At 43.3% G+C, this 21,470-nt stretch overlaps 1 protein-coding gene and 1 non-coding gene across 3 annotated transcripts in view; one reads left to right on the top strand and one right to left on the bottom strand.

Annotated features, from left to right (window-relative positions):
- Positions 1-4,165: 4,165 nt before the first annotated feature.
- The window catches only part of TEKT3 (tektin 3), a 39,385-nt gene continuing 22,080 nt past the window's right edge, over positions 4,166-21,470 (bottom strand). For both annotated transcript variants that reach the window (XM_033184490.1, XM_033184491.1), the window contains 5 exons: positions 19,988-20,058; positions 14,487-14,630; positions 12,657-12,879; positions 9,059-9,213; positions 4,166-4,506 (listed from right to left, as the gene is read on the bottom strand). In XM_033184490.1, coding sequence (XP_033040381.1) covers positions 4,290-4,506; positions 9,059-9,213; positions 12,657-12,879; positions 14,487-14,630; positions 19,988-20,058 — 810 coding nt within the window. In that variant the 3' untranslated portion in view covers positions 4,166-4,289. The remainder of the gene's footprint in view (positions 4,507-9,058; positions 9,214-12,656; positions 12,880-14,486; positions 14,631-19,987; positions 20,059-21,470) is intronic.
- On the top strand, positions 11,743-11,845 carry LOC117068157. The gene has a single exon (XR_004431008.1). It is a non-coding gene; the product is annotated as a U6 spliceosomal RNA (small nuclear RNA).

The following is a 21,470-nucleotide window of genomic DNA, read 5'->3' as shown; positions in this document are numbered from 1 at the left end:
AACAGTATAGAATGGTAGTTAAGAGCTCACATCCTGGCATCAGCCAAGAGGACTCAGGAGCTTGTCATGTTATATGATGGGATCACAGTAAGCACTCCACAAATGTCAGATTTCCTTCCTCTCCAGGAATTTGATTTCTGAGAATCCAGTGAAAACTTTGGTTGTCTATTGTCACATAACAAATTACCTAAGAACTTAGTAGTTTAAGACAACAATCTATTATTTCTTGAGATTCTGTGGGTTGACTGAGCAGCTCTTCTGTCTCACATGATATCAGCTGGGGCACTAGAAGAGTGGGAAGATCCCAAATGGCCTCACTCCCATGGCTGCCAGTTGGTGCCTGCCTAGCCTGAGAGAGCTCATCTAGGGCTGTTGGCTGGGGAGCCTCTCCATGGGCTGCTTAAGCTTCCTCACAGCATGGTGGTCTCAGGCTAGTCAGACTTCTTACATGGCAGCTAGCTTCCAAAAGCAGAAGCTTCCAGGCCTTCTTAAAGCCTAGACCTAGAATTGACATAATGTTACTTCCACTGCACTCTCTTGGTTCAAGTGATCACGGGGTCTGCCTATATTCAAGGAGGGAAGACTTCACAAGGACATGAGTATTTGGAGGCATGGTTATTTTCCCACAGGGGCTGACTAAAATCTATGATATCTACCTTAGGGAACTGGGAAATTTGGTCACCCCTTCCAACACTGCTGCAAAGCACCAATGTGTTAATCTTTCAGACTGTGCTACATGTGGTGCTCATGGGTGTTGTGTGTGGACCTGGATTATTATTTTCCTCTCAGATTGCCTGTCCTCCTGTCTCTCCAGGAGCCCCCTGTCTTTGCTATACCCATGAAGAGCACTGGGGTTGAGAGACGAAGACAACCTGCTTGTTGCAAATAAATGGGTGGCCCTCAATACAGATACAGATTTTCATTATCAGAAAATGTGCAGGTTTTACTAAAGAGCAGGTTCTTGAGCAAGCAGGGCACCATTTTTATGGAAGTAGGGAAGGCGTTCTTATGTCTGAGTGACTGCAGGGTTAAAATGCCAAAGACAGGAACATTGAAACTTAGTGCAAAGATTTCACATCACCTTAAAATTAACCTTTACTCTACAGGGAAGGAAAAAAAGTAATTGCAAAATAAAAGTTATTTTTATGGTTCCCACAGCCCTATGCATACACAAGGAGATATTATTTAGAATAGCTATGAAAAGCTCCCTGTTGCCAGTAAGCTCCCCCCTCACTCTACCATGAGGCCATCTGAGTTGTTCAGGAGTCATAGTGATATATGTAGGGGTCTTGTCTTGCTAAAAGGTAAAAGTGGGCTGCAGAAAGGTTCTCTTTCTGGCTCCTAGCAAAATTAGCAAATGGGAAGGTCCTGTGGGAATGAGTCAGAGGTCGCAAGACAGGTCCTTCTGATGTTGAAAGCCAAGGATCTATCTGAGCTGAGAAAGAATTCAGAGCTGTTTAGAGAGAGGGATGAGGGAATGTATGCAGCCACTTCCCCATTCTGGATTCCCTGCAGACGGAAGAGTCTTTTTTTTGAGACAGGTCTCATTCTGTAGCCCAGGCTGGAGTGCAGTAGCATGATCACAGCTCACTACAAGCTCAACCTTCTGGTCACAAGTGATTCTCTCACCTCACCCCCTCAAGTAGCTGGGACCACAGGTGTGTGCCACCACGCCTGGTTAATTTTTTTTATTTTGTAGAGAGATGGGGTCTCCCCATGTTAACCAGGCTGGTCCTGAACTCTTGGCCTCAAGCAATCCTCCTGCCTCAGCCTCCCAAAATGCTGGGAGTATAGGCATGAGCCACAGCACCCGCTTCATGTGACACTATCTATTGACCTCTCAGGATCCTTCTCAACTCAGCCTTCCAAATAAACAGTCCCAGTGGTCTAGGGCTGGCCCCCAAGGTGAATGGATTCACCATCCCTGGGGAAGAGATTGAGTATTGTTTATTTTCCCCATTAATGCATGAATGCTTATCAGACCATATATATTAATATAGAGCTCAGATAATACCATCAGAGCACTCTGCGTAGAAGGCTGGTCTTGGCAATTGGTGCCAATAGTGAATCCAGCCCTGCTGGGAACAGCTTCAGGGCCAGGGCTACAAGGAGGAAGGCTGCAAAGGAAGACTCAGCCACAAAGATGAGCAGCAGCTTCACCTCCTCCTTGTGGTTTGGGTCAGCCCTGCACACAAAGGGAAGGAATCCGCCCGTTTCTGGTGCAAAACAAAAATTATAACCTAAAACCAGACCCCACACTTCAGCTATTTACAGCACAAACTCAGGACTCAAAAGTGCCAGGTGAGGTGTTTATGACAACACTCTCCAGAGACATAAATGGAAATTACTAAAATTATAGCCGACTCGGTTATTTAGGGGCAATTACACACATTTCTAAATCTGAATGATGCTTGGGTAAGTGGAAGCCTTTGACATTCCAGCAGCCCTTCTTAAAGCCACATGATATTAAAGATAGTTTGGGCCTAAATAAATGAAGCCAGATCACGTGCCACTATTTGTAGTCCTAAGATTCTTAAACAGGACCACGCTTCTGAGCCTTGGAGCTTTGGACTTCAGCATTAGAATATTTACCCTCCTGGAGTAGCTGCAGTATTTTAGATGAGAAACCAAATGTTTTTTGTGGAATTTAGTCTTGCCCACGGTTTACCAAAATAACAAAAAAACTTTTCTATGTCTCAATTACATTTCCTTCCCATCACAGTCTTGTAATGCCAGGAATATATACGCTTCAGTAAAAGGACTACATAAGCATATATTCCTAAAAGCAAAAATACAGTTCATGAAAAAAGTCAGAAAGGTTTTACCCCAGACACATAACAAATAAGAGATATGCTGAATTTAAGTTTATTCCCGCTATTGTCTAAAAGTCATAACTACCAACAGTTGGTTACTCTCATTGCTAAAAATTTTGGTGGCATTTATATACCTTTGTTTCCATTAGAGGCAAAAACAGAACAACTAAACCTACAATTTGATTTCTAAAATGATATACTGAGACCACAGCACAACCCCAATACAAGATTCTCATCTGGATGTCCGCTCTTCTGGCGTTCTGAGATGATTTGTGGAATTGACTAACCAAGGTCTTAAAACACTTTTAAGAAACAGAGAGAGAGAAGGAAATGGAGTTGGGGTTAATGGACAGTGGTTAAGGCAGAGCAAGGAGAACACAAGGATACAGAGAGAAATGCTAATAAGAGAGAGAGACATACACACAAGCGTGAGAAATAGGAAAGAAAAGAAAGAAAACCTTGCTCCTCTCCTGGTTCATCTTCCCATTTCCGAGCTCCCAGACCAAAAGGATTCAACACTAGCATGCTTTCTACACCGTCGAAACATACATTCCAGGTGATTAAACGCCACTTTTAAACATACAAAAAAATTAGAATAAATTATAAATAAATTATCTTGGGATACAGAAGTGCTTTCTGAGCATAATTCCAAAGGCATAAATCATACAGAAAACACTGACACATTTTTACTTCTGTACTTTAAAAAGACCATAAACAAAATGTAAAGTAACATATAAAGAATAGACGGTCGGCACATAGGACAAAAGTGTCACATATGAAGAAATACAGTGGGCGAGGTGCCTGGAGAAGTGGGGCAGGGGGTGTTCAACTCCAGGTTCAGGGACTGGGGAAACTGATGAGTATCTCTGAGCATGGAAGTGGCTTTATGAAAGCAATGCTCAAGTAATGAAAAAGTATGAATTGCAGAGATGAGAGTGGAACAAAAAGAGACGTGCAGAACACATTAAGAATTATGCATTATGAATCACAGCCAAGCTGGCCCTACCTACTATTGTTCCAAAGCCACTCTGTATTTCTCTACCTTTGTTTTTGATCAAATTACCCCAACTACCTCATGCCCAATGGCCTTTCCCCTTCTCACTGTGGATCCTTTAAAGCAAAACTCAGAAACCACCTTCTTCATGATTCCTGACTGCCTCCGAGAGAATACAGTCCTCCTTTCCAGTCCATTCGGATTATACACAGAATGACAAGAATCACACCAGTTATCATTTTTACCTTCTCTACTAGATTGATTATATTTCTTCATATCCTTCCCGTAACCCAGACGCCTAGTAAATAGTAGAAAATTAAGGTTTGGATGCAAACAAAAGGCTTTCTGAGACAGGACGTTGGTACATTTCCATCAGCATAATCCTTTAATAAGTGACTATATTAGCACTCAGTTCAAATGCTGAGACAGTGCTCTGGCTCAGCCTTAACTTAGGGTTATCAAAACCACACCCGGTAGCGTCCCTAGCAGAAGCCGACCAGCCGGAGGGTGTTGGGGTAGCTCTTGCGCATGCTCATGCATTTTTCCTGGTCGATGTACAGGGAATTGGCTTTGACAGCCAGGTCATGCTCGAGGGTAGCTTTGGTGTGGACCAGCGACTGCAGGGTGCCCTCTGCATCCCTCAGGCGCTGCTGCAGGGTCTGGATGGTGTCGTCAACCTCGTGTACCTCGTTAACAAGGCTGCAGCATAAGGGAATCAGCATAGTTAGGTCAGCAGAGGTCACACTTCTGTAGCTTATGTAACTCCAAGTACATCACATTGTAACCAGTGACGCAAAGCTCACGTTTTCTTTACTTTAGGATATATGTATCAGCAAATGAGGGGTGCATGAAATTAATAAAATATAAAGAAATATAAAGAGAATGGTGACAATGAGCCAATGGGAATGTAGATGTCCCAGGAGACAGAAAAGGATTTCATAATTATAGAAAAATATCCAGACCATTTTAAAATCATTATTCTAAGGCAATTCTATAGTTTCACAGAAATTCACAACTGGAAAACAAAGTTAGAGAGGTCTCCAAGCCCTAGTCTGTATTTTCTTGTTTTACAGACTAGGAAATAGAGCCCGGGGGTTCATATGCTGCCCTCTCCTTGACACAGGGCCCATATATGTTTGTAAGCTGTACCTGGTTATCCAGAAAGCTAAGAAGGAAATACAGAGCTTCAGTGGCCATAATAAGAAACTGGGTCCCATTTCCTGGCCCCGTTCCGCTCTCAGCGCCTTGAGACAGAAGAGTAGAAGCAGAGATCCGGGAAGACCCATCTCATCATCTGCAGACACATCCTGGAATACGCTTGCAATTTCTCGGACCTCAAGTCCTTCACTCTTGCTGTCCCCCACGCTCAGAATGCTCCTAACCCATTCTTCATCCCGCTAATTTATCCCATCCTCAAGTCCTAGGTGAACTAACACTTCTTCCGGAAGTCCCTCCCTTAACCCGGAAACCATCTGCTGCCCTGTGTTATGACTTCCAAGAGGACCAAGCCTTTTACGGCACTCAGGGTCTCGTGATGGTCTGCTTGCAGCATCTGCTGTCCTTGCCCAGGGCTGCGTCCACAGCCCCTCCTGCAAAAATACAGGTGTGCAAAAATTACTTATTGGGTTAAGACCAACTTTCATGCCCTAGGTGAAACGGAGGACGTCTTGGGAGGTAGGGAATTGCCCAAAGGTGTGAATCCATGGGATCTACTAAGAAAAAGACCCAGGCCCAAGGCAATAAAAAGGAAGGAAAGGCAGGACGGAGCCTGGAACATTCGCTTCCAAGCCACTTGTAGGTGGCCTAAGAAGACGAAGGCGCTGGGAAAGGCCCCCACCCGTGCTCACTGAAGCAACAACAGGCCATGGGAACATATCCACGCTGTGCAACGCCTTTCGTCTTACAAGCTCTACTGTCTTCTGCTTTCCAACGGGGAGAGGAAGAATTAAAGCTTAAGTGCCAACGTTTGGTTTTGTCTGGGGACGGTAAATACTAAATCTGAGAACTCATCAGAAAGCAAATTTCTTGTTATTGTTTAGGTCAAATTGAATTAAAAAAGAAAGGCTTTTTAAAGATCCCAGGGTGTAAAACATCACTAGCAAAGAAACAGATCTTCGGCGAGGCTGCTGCAGCTGGCTGGTAATGGGACTTTTGATGGTGGATTGTTTACAAACACGGGGGTGGGGGGACTGCCTCTTGCCTCCCACCCTCCCTGGCTTCAACAGGAACCCTAAACCCCAACATAGGAAACAGAGCAGGACAATGTATGAGTCTTTACTCCTTTCAGCCAAATACGAGCCTAGTGGAAATTTTATCTGGGAGGGAAGGTTTGACATATACATGTCAAAACATTAATGCTAAAAATAATAATAATAATAATAAAAATTCAAGAGACATAGAACGTAGGCAGCTAGAGTATTCGTTTTCACACTGCTGCATGGACACAGCTAGGGAATAACATGCTTCCACTTCCCTCAGCGTTAATTAGAAATATATTGTTCATCATCTTCAAGGCCCTGTTTCACTCCCAGTTTCCTTGTTCTTGGCTGATTGCAGAGAGCTCTTCTGCTGAAGTCACTCTTTCTCTTTCTTCTTCTTTTTTTTTTTTTTTTTTTGGAATTACAGAACCACAAAACGTCTTGCATTCAAATACAAATAAAGCTACCACAGTTTATATATATATGTTAAAACTTATATATATATATATGTGTGTGTGTGTGTGGATAGATAGATAGATTATTTAAGTAGAGCAGAGCCTGGTCTGTCTGGCCTGCCACCAAAAATGCCAAGAATGTTTAGAATCACTTTTGAAATAACTTGTTTAGACCATTTTTAAATAAAAGTAAAAGTCTTGAAATGAAAACAGCAATTTTTCTCAGTCCCCACTCCCCTGAGTTTATGATCTTTATTTTTTCTAAATCTAGACCGCCAAAGGGCTGCTTTCAGAATGATCCATTAAAGAAGGAAAGTAATCCCCTCCCCCAGTAATAATCCTAAAGATTTTTGGCAAAGATATTTTAACAAGAAAACTTGACGGAAACAAAAGTAGGTTTTGTTCAAAAGTCAGTGAAGGAGCAGAGGAAATAGACATACTGTGAAGTCGGCAGGAAGTGAAAGAAAAGCAAGTTCTGTTTACCCAGGAAAAGGAAAAAAAAAAAAGAGTAAAAATCATTCAGCTCCTCAGGAGAAGCTGTGAATGCCTCATTGTTTGATAATTCTAAAGTCCTCTTAGACCACTACCCAAAACCCATTTTAAAAGCAATCCTGTGTTTGTCTAACGGCAGTATAAACAATTTATTTGTTCCCATCTCCACTTTTGATGACTCTGCAGAGATTTTTGGAGAATGAAACATCAGCTCAGCTTCTCCTAATAACATTTACATAAAGTCAAAACTGGTGATCTAATCCTAATAGGCCAAGTGGGTGTGCACTCACTGCTGGGTTCTTCTAAGGCAGAGAGGTGCCTCCAGCTGGCTGTCTAGGGGCCCATCTAGTCTCTGGAGTGGAGAGCTGCTTATCCTGAATAATGAGCTGTGCATGAAGAAGAGCTCTATGGAACCCACTTTGAAAAATATGCAGCCTGAGTGACCTCCTCTGTGGCTATGGCCTAGATAACAGCTCCACCAGGAGAAATGCAGCTCATCCTGGAAATGAAGATCATGTGCGTACAACCTAAAGCATGCTTCATGGCACTCAACGCAGACAACATGCGTGCTACATACATAAGGTGTTTTATCATAACGATCTCCTCTGTGACCCTCAGTTTCATCCTCTGTGTGAGAGAGAGATGAGGATGTAGCCTTTACTTTGCCAACTCTTCTCAAATGAGATCAGATACCTGACAGGGGAGTGGTAAAAGCATTACACGATCTAAAAGATGGGAGAAGGAGAAGCAACTGGCTTGGTGGAATAGAACTCTGGGGTGAGACAGGCAAAGATTCAAACTGCAGCTCTCTCTTACCACTAAATGTGGCCTGGGCCAAGCCACTCACCCACTCCTGCCTCACTTTCCTCACTTGTAATATGAAGGTAATGAATGAGATAGTATAAAGTGCTTAGGGCAGTGCTCAGCATAGAGTCAGATTAAGAGATAGTAGCAGCTATTATTATCATTGCATTGATTATCGCCATCATTGTCTTTATTATTATTATTATCATCAATGTTGGCCTCACAAGATCCCCCTTCCTTCCATTTCAGGAAATCCACTGTCTCAAACCACCACTTATTTCTTTATTTTATCCTTAGGATCTATCCTTCAAGATAAGAGAATTTTATCGTGGAAGCAGAGCGAGTGGCATCTCCCCGACTGCACCAGAAAGGCTTCTGGAGTTCACGCACTGCCACTTGGCTCCTCCAGTTGCTATCAAGTTGATTTACTTCTGCACGGAACATTTTAGGGCCTAAGAACAGCAATGATGAAATCCAGAAAGAAAAGGCAGACTCACAGGTATTGGGAAATTGGAAATGAAGCCAGATTGTGGCAGGGGTGGGGAGGGAATCTTGGCCAGTCCCTTACAAGTCCATCCCAAAACGAATCTTCAAAGTGAAAATAATAATAAAACTCATGTAGTGTTTGGTAGATAAAACTGTGGGGTCAGATTCCTCCTGCTGTGTATATATAGGAGCTGTGCTCGATGAAGACCAGCTGGCTTTGATTTCTACTGAGAATGAAACACATTGAAGTAAACTTAAATGAGACCCTCAGTCACAAAGACAGCAAATGAGTAGATAGGGGTCAGTGGAATTGGCACTGAAAGTCCCTTTTCTGTCGGGTCCCCCATGCTGAGAACTACATAGAAAGTCACAAACTGCTGCTTATAAGATAGGAGTTCTAGAAACTCCGAAGATTCCAAGGACATGCAAAAGAACCCAAACACCACGCTGGCCTCCCTGAATGAGTTAAATGCTTAATAGCACTTTTTTTATGTGTAATGTTGATGTCCCTTCCTTTTTTAAGGATTTGTGGTAAAATACACATCACATAAAACTTTAACCAATCTTAAGTGTACAGATCAGTGGCATTAACACATTCACACTGTTGGTGCAACTGTCACCACCATCCATCTGCAGGACTGTTTCATCATCCCACACTGAAACTCTTCCCCATTCAACATCTCCCCATTGCTACCATTCTCACAGAAGGCTCCTACACGATGTGTATGGGCAGAAAGCAGCTTTCTAGAGAGCCCAGAGCCACAGTCAGTCTGGTAGTCCTCCGAGCGAGCCCTGAGCTGTCCCCTCCCACCTTACCGTAGCTGAGCCATGTCTCGGCACAACTCAATGTTCGGCCGCCTTGTGCGCTCGTCCAGTCTGGTCTGAGCCACCTTCAGGAAGGCAGTCTTGTCCTTGATGGCCTTCTTGATGGATTCTATGGTCATTTCAGTCTGGAAAATCTCCTGCAGGGTCTGTGACAAAGAGAAGCAACTGCCTGAAGCTTTGGTGCAGTCCCTTCAACAACCCGCCTCCCACCTCTTGCCTGTCCACTCCATGCCCAGCACCTGCCTCGACCTCGCTGATGAGGAGGTTGCTTCACCAAGACGATCTATCCGTCCCAGCCCTGCCCCAGGAAACCCACGTGTCTGACTGGAGCTGGCATGCACCTACTCTGGAGAGTGGGTGGCGCCTCTCTCCCCAACCCTAGGCTCAGCGACCTCATTTTGGTAGCTGGAAATCAGCCAGGGTGGGAGTATTTCAACCACAGAAATTGGCAAATACTACAAATCAAGGGCTCCCTGCATGCCACCCCCAGTGGCCGTTGTTAATTACTGACCAGCACACATCTGTGTTCTGATAAAAGTGAGGCTTTGAGTGGCCCTGATCTCCCTCCTCACATCCATCTGTCCATGCGTCTCTTCCCACTTTCTCTTCCTACCAACTTGAACATTGCTTTCCTCCTCACAGAGGGTTTCCCTTGCAGCGAATCAAGCTTAAGTTTCAGGGTACCTTACTTACAACAGAGGAATATTGGCAGTTTTGTATTCCTGATTTTGTATTCGTTTTTTCTTAAAGAGGCCACTCCCCCAAATTGTGTAAACATGGATCCCTCCTTGGTTCCCCCTTCTCTTTCTCTGTAAAGAGAGCCCCTGTCCTATGCTCTGAAAAGCCTCCCTTCTTCTCACATCTTGATCTCTGCACTCCCATAACTCTACATCCTCCCCATTACTGTCCCTCTTCCTGGGTTCCCTTCCATGGCCTGGAGAAACAACCAAGAATCATCTTTTTTTTTTTTGAAACCCTATGTTTTTACCACCACTCTCCCATCCAGTCCCAACTGAGTCCTCTGCCAAATGTATTCAACCATGGTTGTGCCCACTCCCTTCACTTCCCACCCACCCAGTCTCCCAGTGGCCCCTGGATTCTGTCTCTGGCCCTAGCTGCTGTCATGAAACTTCAGTTTCAAAGCCAACATCAAGACCTCTCTGATACCTCCCTCTCCTTGAGACCCTCATCTTGTTTTCTCTGGCCAAGTGTTGTTCCAACTCCCTCCTTTCCAACTACTCCTCATTCCCTTCCAGTGCAAGGCTGTGTCCTTGGGTGATGTCTCTGCAATATCCTTTCTACACTACAGAGACCTCATGCAATCACAGATTTAGCACTTGTGTAATCCAGGCACTCTTCAATCTGTCACTTGAGCTTTGATCTCTCTCCCGAGATAAAAATCATTTCACTGTTTCTATCACTAAGGCCTTCTTCAGATACTATGTGCTCCATGAAACCATCCTGATCTCTTGCCAGTGGAAACAACTGCTCCTTCTTGTAAACTGTGTTCACATTTCATCTGTGTTTCCAAGTTCTTTCTGCACCTTTCTAATGCAACTTCCTGTTTTCTATGTGCATGTCTTGTCTCTAAGACATGAGACATATGTACATCCCTGAGTGCCTAGCACAATACCTTGAGTGTACTGTTAGGGCTGAATAGTGCCTCTTCCCCAAAAATTCCTATGTTGAAGTACAAATCCCCAGTGCCTTGGAAGATGATCATATTTGGAGACAGTATCTCTGTGGGGGTGATTAAGTTAAATGAGGTCTTTAGGGTGGCCCTAATCCAGTACAACTTTGGTGTCTTTATAAGCAGAGGAAATTTGGACACAGACACACACAGAAGGAAGATGATGTGGAGACGCAGGGAGAAAGTGGCCATCTATAAGCTGATGAGAGAGGCCTCAGAGAAAACCAATCCTGCCCCACACCTTGATCTCAAACTTCCAGCCTCTGTTAATTAATTTTCTCTCTCTCCAGTGAGAAAATTAATTTCTACTGTTTAAGCCACACAGTCTGTGGTACTTTGAGTTAGGGCAGCCCTGGCAAACTAACATAACAGTAAATAAAAATTTGTTGAAGAAGGAACTCTGTCACACCGGCCTTCCAAAAGGCCTTTAGAATGTCTTCTTACAATTCATAGCGTCTGACCCCATTAACCTTCTCATCAATGTCTTCTACAAACTGTCTTCAACCTACTTTTCCACGTTCCTCTCCCAGGACACAAACCATCTACACCAGCCACACACCAGTCTTTTGACAGACCTCAGCTTATCCTCTGATTTGCTGTCTCCAAGGCTTTCTTCGAGGTGTGGCCCCACCTGGAATGTTCACTTCTCCCTCCAAATCCCAAAAACACTTTTGTATTTGTTATTTGATAATCACGATTTGCAATATTCTATTCATATTGTTTATGAGCTTTTCATATGCAAGCATTTCTTCTCTGTAATGTAAACTTCCTAAGAACAAAAACTACATTTGATGCTACTCTCCACCTTTCACAGCATGGAGCACACTGTCTGGCTCAATTAACATTTGTTGCCTAAAGCAGGCACCACGAGAAGGAAAGGTAAATCACTGCAGCCTGAGAAAATGTGGTTCCCTCAACTGGGTAAAACCATCGGAGGCAACATAGCTCATGCTGCAAGGTTCTTCAAAATAAGAAACAACATTGCTTGCTTCAGCAGCACATATACTAAAATTGGAACAATACAGAGAAGGTTGGCATGGCCCCTGAGCAAGGATGGCATGCAAATTCATGAAACGTTCCATTTTTTTTTTTACTATAGGTAACATCAATACATTATATCGTTTCAAATAGCTAGAGGAAGGATATTACATGTTTCCAAGCCAAAGAAATGATCAGTGTTTGAGAGTATGGATATGCTCGCTCATTACCCTGACCTGATCACCATACATTAAATGTATCAGAACATCACTGTCCACCCATGAATATGTACAATTATTTTTTGTCAATTTTTAGAAAAAGACACAACAAACTATATTCAGCATAATCCACAAAAACAGTAAGAGCTCCAAGACTGATATTAAGGAAAGGAACAGCTCCTAGTCTATCTTGAAACATACAAATTCTGCTGTACTCCTTCATTTTATAGTCCTTGTAAAACTCTTATGCTTAGAGCACTTAAAATTTTTCAATATCAGAAACACTTTGAACTACCTAACAGTTTCCTGTATTTGGTTTTGTATTACAGAAAAGGGGTCTGAAATAATTTAACAGAAGACATTTCTGCCATATGTTCTAATAATAAATTCACTTCCTAGTTATATACAGTGATTCATTAAACTTTAATAATAATATTTTTGTTTCTATTAAAGACTAAGAACCTTTCATTACATAGTGCCTTCTTTGTGTTCCAAATACTAGTGGATTCCAATTTCATTTTGACACCTGGCTACCTGGCTGAAATAAATGGCATGCTTTGTGCTGTTTTAAATTTTTCTTGCTCTGTGTGGCCAGGCTGTCACATGCCTATGGTGCCTCTCTGGGAGTGGTGAGAGATTTGTGGTCCCAGAGCACACCACTCTGTCCAGGTCAGCTAAGAGGTACCACTGGTGGTTGATTTACCTTTGCTAAGTGCATCTGAATCTTATTCTTAGCATCTGCAGTCTCAGCAATGCGATTGGTGAAACACAAGTTCACTTTGTTGAATTGATTCCACATCTCATTGGCAGTCACAACCAAGAGGTTTTCAATGTCGTCTCTTAGCTTAGCAGAAGCTGCCCGTTCACTCTGGGAGCGGAGAATATTGTCATCTGTAAATTTGGCCCAGGACTCGGGCACTGAGACACTGAAAAAGAGAAGCAGGAGCAGACAACCGTGAGAGTGATGAATCAGCCTACAGGATCGCTAGGCAACCATGTATCCTGTGACAGAGAAACCCCCAGGTCGCTGATCCTAGCTTCATTATATAAATATCAGAGTGAGGCTTATTTTAAACTTTTCTTAATTCCTTCTTATTTTACTGCTAATCAGTTGTCTATATATCTAAAGCATAAGCTAGTTCTTCTGCCAGTTTCAGGGGGCAAAAAGATTAATGAATGATGTGAATGTGTAGGTTCATTATAAATGTGTCACACATCACATCAATAAGCATATGACAAAATGTTCAACCTCAAGGGTAATCAAAGAAGCATTCATGAAAACTGCCTACTAAGGAAATATTGGCACGAGTAGAGAGAACGATCATTAGCCAGGCTGGAGAGCATTTTTAGAAAAAGTTTCTCTCGTATCCTACAGATGAGAATGTTAAATTAGTACAACCTTCCTGGAGGGTAAAAAGGCAACACAAACCAAGAGGCTGTCATTCAAATGTGGAAAGCCCAGAAATTCCACTTCTAGAAATCTATTATAAGGAAACAATGTATCCAAGGATGTATGTGTGAGGACATTCATTTCAGCCATATTTATGCTGATCCCTGAAAAATGAGACACAATCTAAATGCTCAAAAGTTGAAACCAAAAAGGTTGATTGTGGTACATTCAAAAAAGTAATCCATATACCAGGCAAATTCATGTGAAAGTAGAATATTTATTTTATAAACAATGTTACTGAAAAATCAGACAGGCTGTATTTCAACTTTCAACTGGGTGCATTGTATGGTACGTGAATTTCACCTCAATCAAGGTAAAATTTTGAAGGGAGTGGCTGGAAGAGACCATGGATCCTGCCCAAAATTGCATCCAGGGGCCTGGCAAAGAAACCACTGATGGGGTGAGTGGAGCAAGCTCTGGTAGGAAAGGCATCGAACTATTTTCAGCCTGTATCCCACAGCATCCAGGGCATGCTATACAATGGCAACGCGTGGCTTGTCTGTGTTTTTCCTTTTTTTTTTTTAGACAGAGTCTCCCTCTGTCACCCAGGCTGGATTGCAGTAGCACAATCTCGGCTCACTGCAACCTCTCCTCCCAGGTTCAAGCGATTCTCCTGCCTCAGCCTCCTGAGTAGCTGGGATTACAGGTGCCCACTACCACGCCTGGCTAACTTTTGTATTTTTAATAGAGACAGGGTTTCACCATGTTGGTCAGGCTGGTCTCCAACTCCTGACCTCAACTGATCCTCTCGCCTCAGCCTCCCAAAGTGCAGGAATTACAGGTGTGAGCCACCGTGCCCAGCCTTGTCTGTGTTTTTCTAGGACTTCTGCATCAGGTAGGGTTATTTTCATAGTTAGAAAATACAAACAACAAATATTCCTTTACAAAAGAATTCAGGATGTAATTATCAAGGTCTGACCACAGAACGTGCTTGATTACTGGAGACTTGTCCAAAGCTGGGTGTGTTTCTCACCTTCAGATATCTTACCATGCTTTCCGTTTTAACCTGTAAGCTGTGTCCTTTTGAAAGGAGAAAGAGTTAAATGACATCAAAATCACAGCAGTGGCGTGTGCCTGACTTACGTTGCATCAACCCTCTCCACTCCGCGGAAGTAGCCGACACCGTCTGACGTGTTGCGCAGGTGGTGGCATTTGTCGTCAATCCGGTAAGCTATCTGTTTGTCACTCAGGTCCTTCTCCAGCTCATGCTGGGACGCTCTGTCGGCTCTGCAACACAGAGTCGGGAAGTGGAGTTTCACCCTCAGGTGACAATGTCCTGCAGGGACACATGAGTGCCCTTCCATATTAGGACCTCTCTTGCTGTTGCTCTCACCATCTCTCCCTCTTCACACAATGTTCAATTTCTCAGTCAAAACGAGCACTCTTTGAATATGGCCATACATCTACATCACTGGGACCCCAACTCCCACCATGTCTACACTTCTCCTTTCATGGGGTGGGATGGAAGTGGGGAGAGCAGGTGAAGATAAACAGGGATCCGGAATCTGCAGCCCCATCTGGGGCCCATCTTCCTAACACACACAGTCTTCCAGACAGGACACAGGTTCAAAGTAATCTGTCCACATCTGTGCCTTCCATTCCTTCCTTTTCCTTTTCCTTTTTCTCTTCTACATCTCAGCTCCCTTTTTCTCTGTTATTTGAATATAAATCCCCAAGAAATCATGAGGCCTTTATAGCCAAGCCTCCTGCCATCCGTTGGTAACCTCGGTTTGTGGTCATGCTGTGGCTCAGAAGTTTGCCAGGAGATAAAAACCAAAGGTCAAAATTAACCTCCAGGACAGGAGTGAGAGAGGGCCTCAACAGAGATCAGGAACTGATGGTCCCCCCAGGCTCACACACTCCAGCAGCCACCCTGCTGGAAGGAAAAGGCCTCGGTGAGCTCTGAGATGCATGGTCTTGCCTGCACTGCCAGACAGACAGGGGACCCACAGCTTATTACCAAAGACAGACCCTGCGGGCAGGCATGGGTGACAGGTGAGCCACATGGAATACTTCGTTCGACAAATAATTATTGAGTGCCTCCTATATGGCAGACACCATTCTGCGAGCCTGGGATGCATCAGTGGACAACACCAACATCTCTCCTCTAAGGAGCCGACATGCTTCTGGGAGGAGACAGCACATTCAGTGAATGAGCAATTTGTGTGGTTTGAAGAACAATGCTAAAAAGCAAAGCAGGAAAAAAGAGACCAGGACTGTGGTTATGATTTTAAAGAGGATGGCCAGAATAGGTCTCACCAGGTGACATTGAGCAAAGACATAAAAAAGGGGGAATCAGATCATGCAGGGCCCTAATGGACATGGCAATGAGTCAGGTTTTCCTTTGAGTAAAATTGGAGGCCATTGACTTACAATTTAAAAGGACCTCATTCTGATGCTGGGCTGAGAACAGAGTGCCAGGGGCAGGAAGACCATTAGGGGGCCACTGCAGTTACTCAGGTGAGAGATGAAGGTGGCTTGGACCAAGAGGATGAAAGTGAAGGAAGCAAGAAGAAGTATTCAGATTCTGGATATGGTTTGAAGATAGAACCAAGAGAATCTTCTATTAAATTGAACACTAGTGAGAAAAAAAAGAACTTGAGTCATTGGAATAATGGAATTCCATCAACTAACAGGGGGGTTGGCTGGGGAGGGAGAAGCTAGGGGAGAAGATGAAAGTTCAGTTGACATAGTAAACTTGAGTGTTCACTGAACATCTATATGGGAGACGTGAAGGAGGTTGTTGGAATTTGAAAGAGATGTGTAGGCTAGAGATAAAAAGTGGGGAGCCACTGGCAGATAACTAGTATTTGAAAAAGTAAGATAGCTGAATGAGCTTGGGAATTTCTGTTTTCTCAGCACCTAAAAACTTTGCTCAGTTTTGGTAGAGCAAAGCCATTCACTCAGTAAAGGCTGCATTGAATGGAATGAGTCAATTCCAGCTCTGCAGGTTCCCCTCAACTCAGCCTGTGCTTTCAAGCAAATCGCTTGACCTCTCAAAGCTGTTTTTCTTATTTGTAAAGTGGAAATGAGAGTAGCAGCATGCAAATGATCTGCACTTCGTGAATTCTAAGACAGTATACACGCGCGAAGGATAAAAAATGAAAAAGCTCCCTTCCCTTGCTACTTCTGTGCTGAGGCTCTTGCCTTAGGTGATTGTGTTGAAATTCTAGGACTAGAAGGCCTTTCTCATTTGGTCTGGGACCAAGATGTCCCACAAGCTTCCTGTCTTAAGCTGAGACCCTGTTAGGGAAGGGGCTGAAACGTTCATGAAGCATCTGTCGTTACAGTTCACCTCTTGGGAGGTGCGGCTTGGGGAGGCGGAATAGAGACTTCACAGCCTTTGACTCCCCATCACCTCAAGTGAAAATCCCTGCTCGTGCACACTCCCAGGTCTTGGCTGGAACAGTGGTTGAAAACATAGGCCTTGAGAGTGTGGAATGATGAACAGTGGGACTCGAAGGAGGAGAGGGAGGAGAGTGGGATGTTGGGAGGTTGCTTGGTGGTTACAATGTGCGTTGCTCCAGTGATAGATGCTCTGAAGGTCCCGATTTCACCACAGTGCAATGTATCGATGAAGCAAAACTGCACTTGTACCCCATGAATATATACACATTTTTAACGATATTAAAATGTTAACAAAAGCCATAGGCTTCGGCATCAGACAGCCCCGGTTCAAACATCTTTGCTACTTGCTAAACCTGACCAGAGGCAAGTTATGAACTAATGGTAGTAATACCCGTCTTTCCAGGCTGTTGGGTAGACAATCAGGTGCCTAGCAGATGCTAAGTGCTCAGTAAGCTTTAGGTCTCATAATATCGTAACATGGGTGATTTTTATGACTTTAGAACTGAGGCTGCCTGGACCGCCTCTGATCTGGCCTCAGAGTCTGCTTGGGCAGGCATTTAAGGCAGCGTCCCATCAACACGTCTTACAGCCCAAGACGGGAAGACCTCGGCTGCCCTGTGAGTGCCTAATGAGATTCTATTTTAAGCTGAGATCCAAGCTGAGGGTTTCATTGCTCCTTCTGAAACAAATGTAGTTGATAAACTCTCTTCTAGTCACCTGCCCGGGACAGAGCACAGTGGTCCCCCACAAATTTTGGAGAAGTCATCCCAGGAAGTGAGGTAGGCATTTTGCCCACTGTGTATTAAAGGAAAGCCAAGCTCTTTAAAGGATCAATAATAAAGATTCCAAACAGGTACATACACACACAACTTTCTGCAGAGGTCTGCAATACAGCCAGTATTGAGGCAATTTGTAACAGGGATTTATATCAGATGAGGCTGTTGCATGGTAGAACAATCTAGGCCAAGAACGCAAAAGATGGGCAGCAAATTTTAGACTACGAAATAAAATGTGAATTAGGAACTAGAATCAATGCTTCGAACAACTCTTAAACATGTTTCTAAAATTCCTAGGGAGCAGAAACCACATGCAGTCATCCTCAACTACTCTTTTGCTTATCCTCACCAATTTCCAAATTAAAAAACCCTTCCAGTCACAGCTCTAGAGAATTTCAGCATACAAACCTCGCCAACCTTCGTGGTGTTGATCCTGACGCACAGGGTGGGCAAATGAAATGGGCAGCACGGACGATTTTGTAACATACATAACCACCTCTCCTATTGGGTGGCATATTCGACACTACTTCCTTCTGTGGCCATAAGCAAATGGCACTGATCTTTCTACTTAATGTTAACCAACAGTCTCAGCCAATACTTTTCCTATGCTGACGGCTGTGATCATTGCCTGAGACCTTCTTTATTATTATTCTTCCCCCTTCTCACGCCTCATCCCACCCCCAACCATAAATATTAAGTACCGCCAAGAAAAGAGAGCCCATTCCCTGGAGGAATGTGTATTCTAGTGAGGAATAGGATGGATTAACAATTACAATGCTGTGGGATGCAAGGAGCATTGCAAGCGCGTGATCATTGCAGAGGCCGGATCTTTTTTTTTTTTTTTTTTTTTTTTGAGAGGGAGTCTCCCTCTCTGACCCAGGCTGGAGTGCAGTAGCGTGATCCCGGCTCTCTGCAAGCTCCGCCTCCCGGGTTCACACCATTCTCCTGCCTCAGCCTCCCGAGTAGCTGGACTACAGGCGCCCGCCACCGCGCCTGGCTAATTTTTTGTATTTTTAGTAGACACGGGGCTTCACCATGTTAGCCAGGATGGTCTCGATCTCCTGACATCGTGATCCGCCACCTCAGCCTCCCAAAGTGCTGGGATTACAGGTGTGAGCCACCGTGCCCAGTTGCAGAGACCGGATCTTTAAGGAGTATGGAAAATAAACATTCAAGTAAACCACCACTCATTACTTTTTCAAATGTTAGAGCTGAACAACTATAAGTCAATCTCTCATATAATAAAAATGCCAGTCTTTTGAGTTAAAAGAAATGTTAGTTACACTCAAGTGACGGCAGAAATCCTTCTGCATCTCAGAATTATTTAAATAAAAACTTAAAGCAAGGTACTCCATGTGCTTATTTTTTTAAAAAATATTTTTTTGAGACTGACTCTCTCTGTTGCCCAGGCTGGAGTGCAGTAGCGTGATCCCGGCTCTCTGCAAGCTCCGCCTCCCGGGTTCACACCATTCTCCTGCCTCAGCCTCCCGAGTAGCTGGGACTACAGGCGCCCGCCACCGCGCCTGGCTAATTTTTTGTATTTTTAGTAGACACGGGGCTTCACCATGTTAGCCAGGATGGTCTCGATCTCCTGACATCGTGATCCGCCCACCTCAGCCTCCCAAAGTGCTGGGATTACAGGTGTGAGCCACCGTGCCCAGTTGCAGAGACCGGATCTTTAAGGAGGTATGGAAAATAAACATTCAAGTAAACCACCACTCATTACTTTTTCAAATGTTAGAGCTGAACAACTATAAGTCAATCTCTCATATAATAAAAATGCCAGTCTTTTGAGTTAAAAGAAATGTTAGTTACACTCAAGTGACGGCAGAAATCCTTCTGCATCTCAGAATTATTTAAATAAAAACTTAAAGCAAGGTACTCCATGTGCTTATTTTTTTAAAAAATATTTTTTTGAGACTGACTCTCTCTGTTGCCCAGGCTGGAGTGCAGTAGCACAATCAGAGCCCATCATTGCAGCCTCAAAGCCTCAAACTCTTGGGCTTAAGCAATCCTCCCACCTCAACCTCCTAAGTAGCTAGGACCACAGGCACCCACCACCATGCCTGGCTAATTTTTATTTTTTAACTGTAGAGATGAGGTCTTGTTATATTGCCCAGGCTGGCCTTGAACTCCTGGGCTCAAGCGATTTTCCTGCCTTAATTTCCCAAAGTGTCTATTTGTATTATTTTTAAAAATGTTTACGGGTATATAGTGGGTATATACATTTACGGGGCACATGTGATATTTTGATACAGGCGTACAACGTGTAAGAATCACATCCGAGTAGCTGGGGTATCAAGTAATCATCTTAGCTTTTGAATAAAGATATGTGTATATGCCTGTGTGTGTCTGTGTGTGTGTGTGTCCTTACAAGAAATTAAGAGAAATTTGAATGAGAGGCATGAAAGCATAGTTCAATGATAGATTTTGAATTGTATAGAGACATAAAGCTCTTACGCAAGTTGGGCAATAGCCTTATCCAAATGTAGCTTCATTCTTTCTTGACAACACAGAATAGTATCAACTTCCTACTCAATTGGAAAAAAAAAACACATTAATGTTTTCGTTATTGAATATAACACTCAAAATCAGCAATGTAACAAAACATCAATGAAGGAAAATTTTGTTTCTTAAAATACTGTGAAGTTAAACAAGAAAACAATTTTGCATCCGCTTATTTATCTATACGCTCCGTGATACTGCAATCTAAAGATCAGACTAAGATGCAGACTTTATAGGTCTATGGGGAAATTATGTTATGGAATGAGTGGGGACATGGTTAAAATTTTAGGATTTTTCTCTCTTTTTGTCCTTATTTAAAACAGTTTAAAAAAAAAAAAGCCAAAATTCTGGTAATATACAAGGTCAAATTTAAATGCACCGCTTCTTCTATAATAGCTATTCTTCCAAGACAAAGTAAGTCAGGGAGGAAAAAAGCACAAACAAAAGAAGCTTCCCTCTGGCAGTACATGTATCCTCCAGAAGACAGTGCTTGGGTCTAAACATGGAGGCTGACTTCCACCCTGGGAGGTCGCCCTCGCGTCCTGCTTGTGTACTGCAGCCCAGCATCTGTCCTTGTACAAACACCTGTGCTAGCCAGGCCTCTCTACTGGACCACACACGTTGCCTTTTGATGCTGCTAGGACGTATCCACTAGCCCATAACATGTCAGACTATTAAATCAACATTTATTTCCCCCTTTAAATTTCTATGCACATTAGAAAATGTGGGAACTCAAAATAGCACCAAGATATTTCAAAAGTGCACATCGTTACTGTTATTTTCTCAGCCAAAAAGTTGTCATACTATGCATACTGCTTTGGGGCATTTTCAACTTGAACATTTTCCCATGACATTAAAAAACACTGTGATGAAGGACTTTAATCAATATTTAGACACCACCGAAGAGTATGCCTTTTTCCAAGGTTTTGACAAGTACAGCCAAATTGCCCTTCAGAAAAGTGGTACGCATTTACAACAACAAATGAACATGTGTTTTCTTGTCTTGCCCAGCAAGTGGTCACTGTCACTCCTTTCCATCTTCACCAGTGTGATGGAACCACATCCCCAGCGCCCCACCAAAAGCAGCAAACCTGCCTAAATTTGCAAGCTGATACTATGAGTATTCATTTGTTCGCCATTTGCCTTTTTTGCTTGTGTGAACTGCCTGTTCATGTGCTTGTCTGCTTTTTCTGTCATTTATTTTTTCTTTTTCACGTGTGAGCGTTATAAGTATGTTTAAAATTCAATCTTTTTTATCATACATGTCACAATTTTTTATAAATGTGCGTGGTGCTTTTGATATAGATGTTTCTGATTTCTGTGATATCGAATCTATCAAATGTATCTCCTTTTGGTTTCTGCCTTTGTCATTTAGATAATAAAGGCCTTCACCACTCCAATATGAAGTATTACTCACCTATGTAGTCGTCTTCTTTTA

This window comes from Trachypithecus francoisi, unplaced genomic scaffold, assembly GCF_009764315.1.
Source record: "Trachypithecus francoisi isolate TF-2019V2 unplaced genomic scaffold, Tfra_2.0 Lachesis_group20, whole genome shotgun sequence".
Taxonomy (NCBI): domain Eukaryota; kingdom Metazoa; phylum Chordata; class Mammalia; order Primates; family Cercopithecidae; genus Trachypithecus; species Trachypithecus francoisi.
The sequence above is the reverse complement of the archived record's forward strand: the minus strand, read 5'-3'. Positions and strand labels throughout refer to the sequence as shown.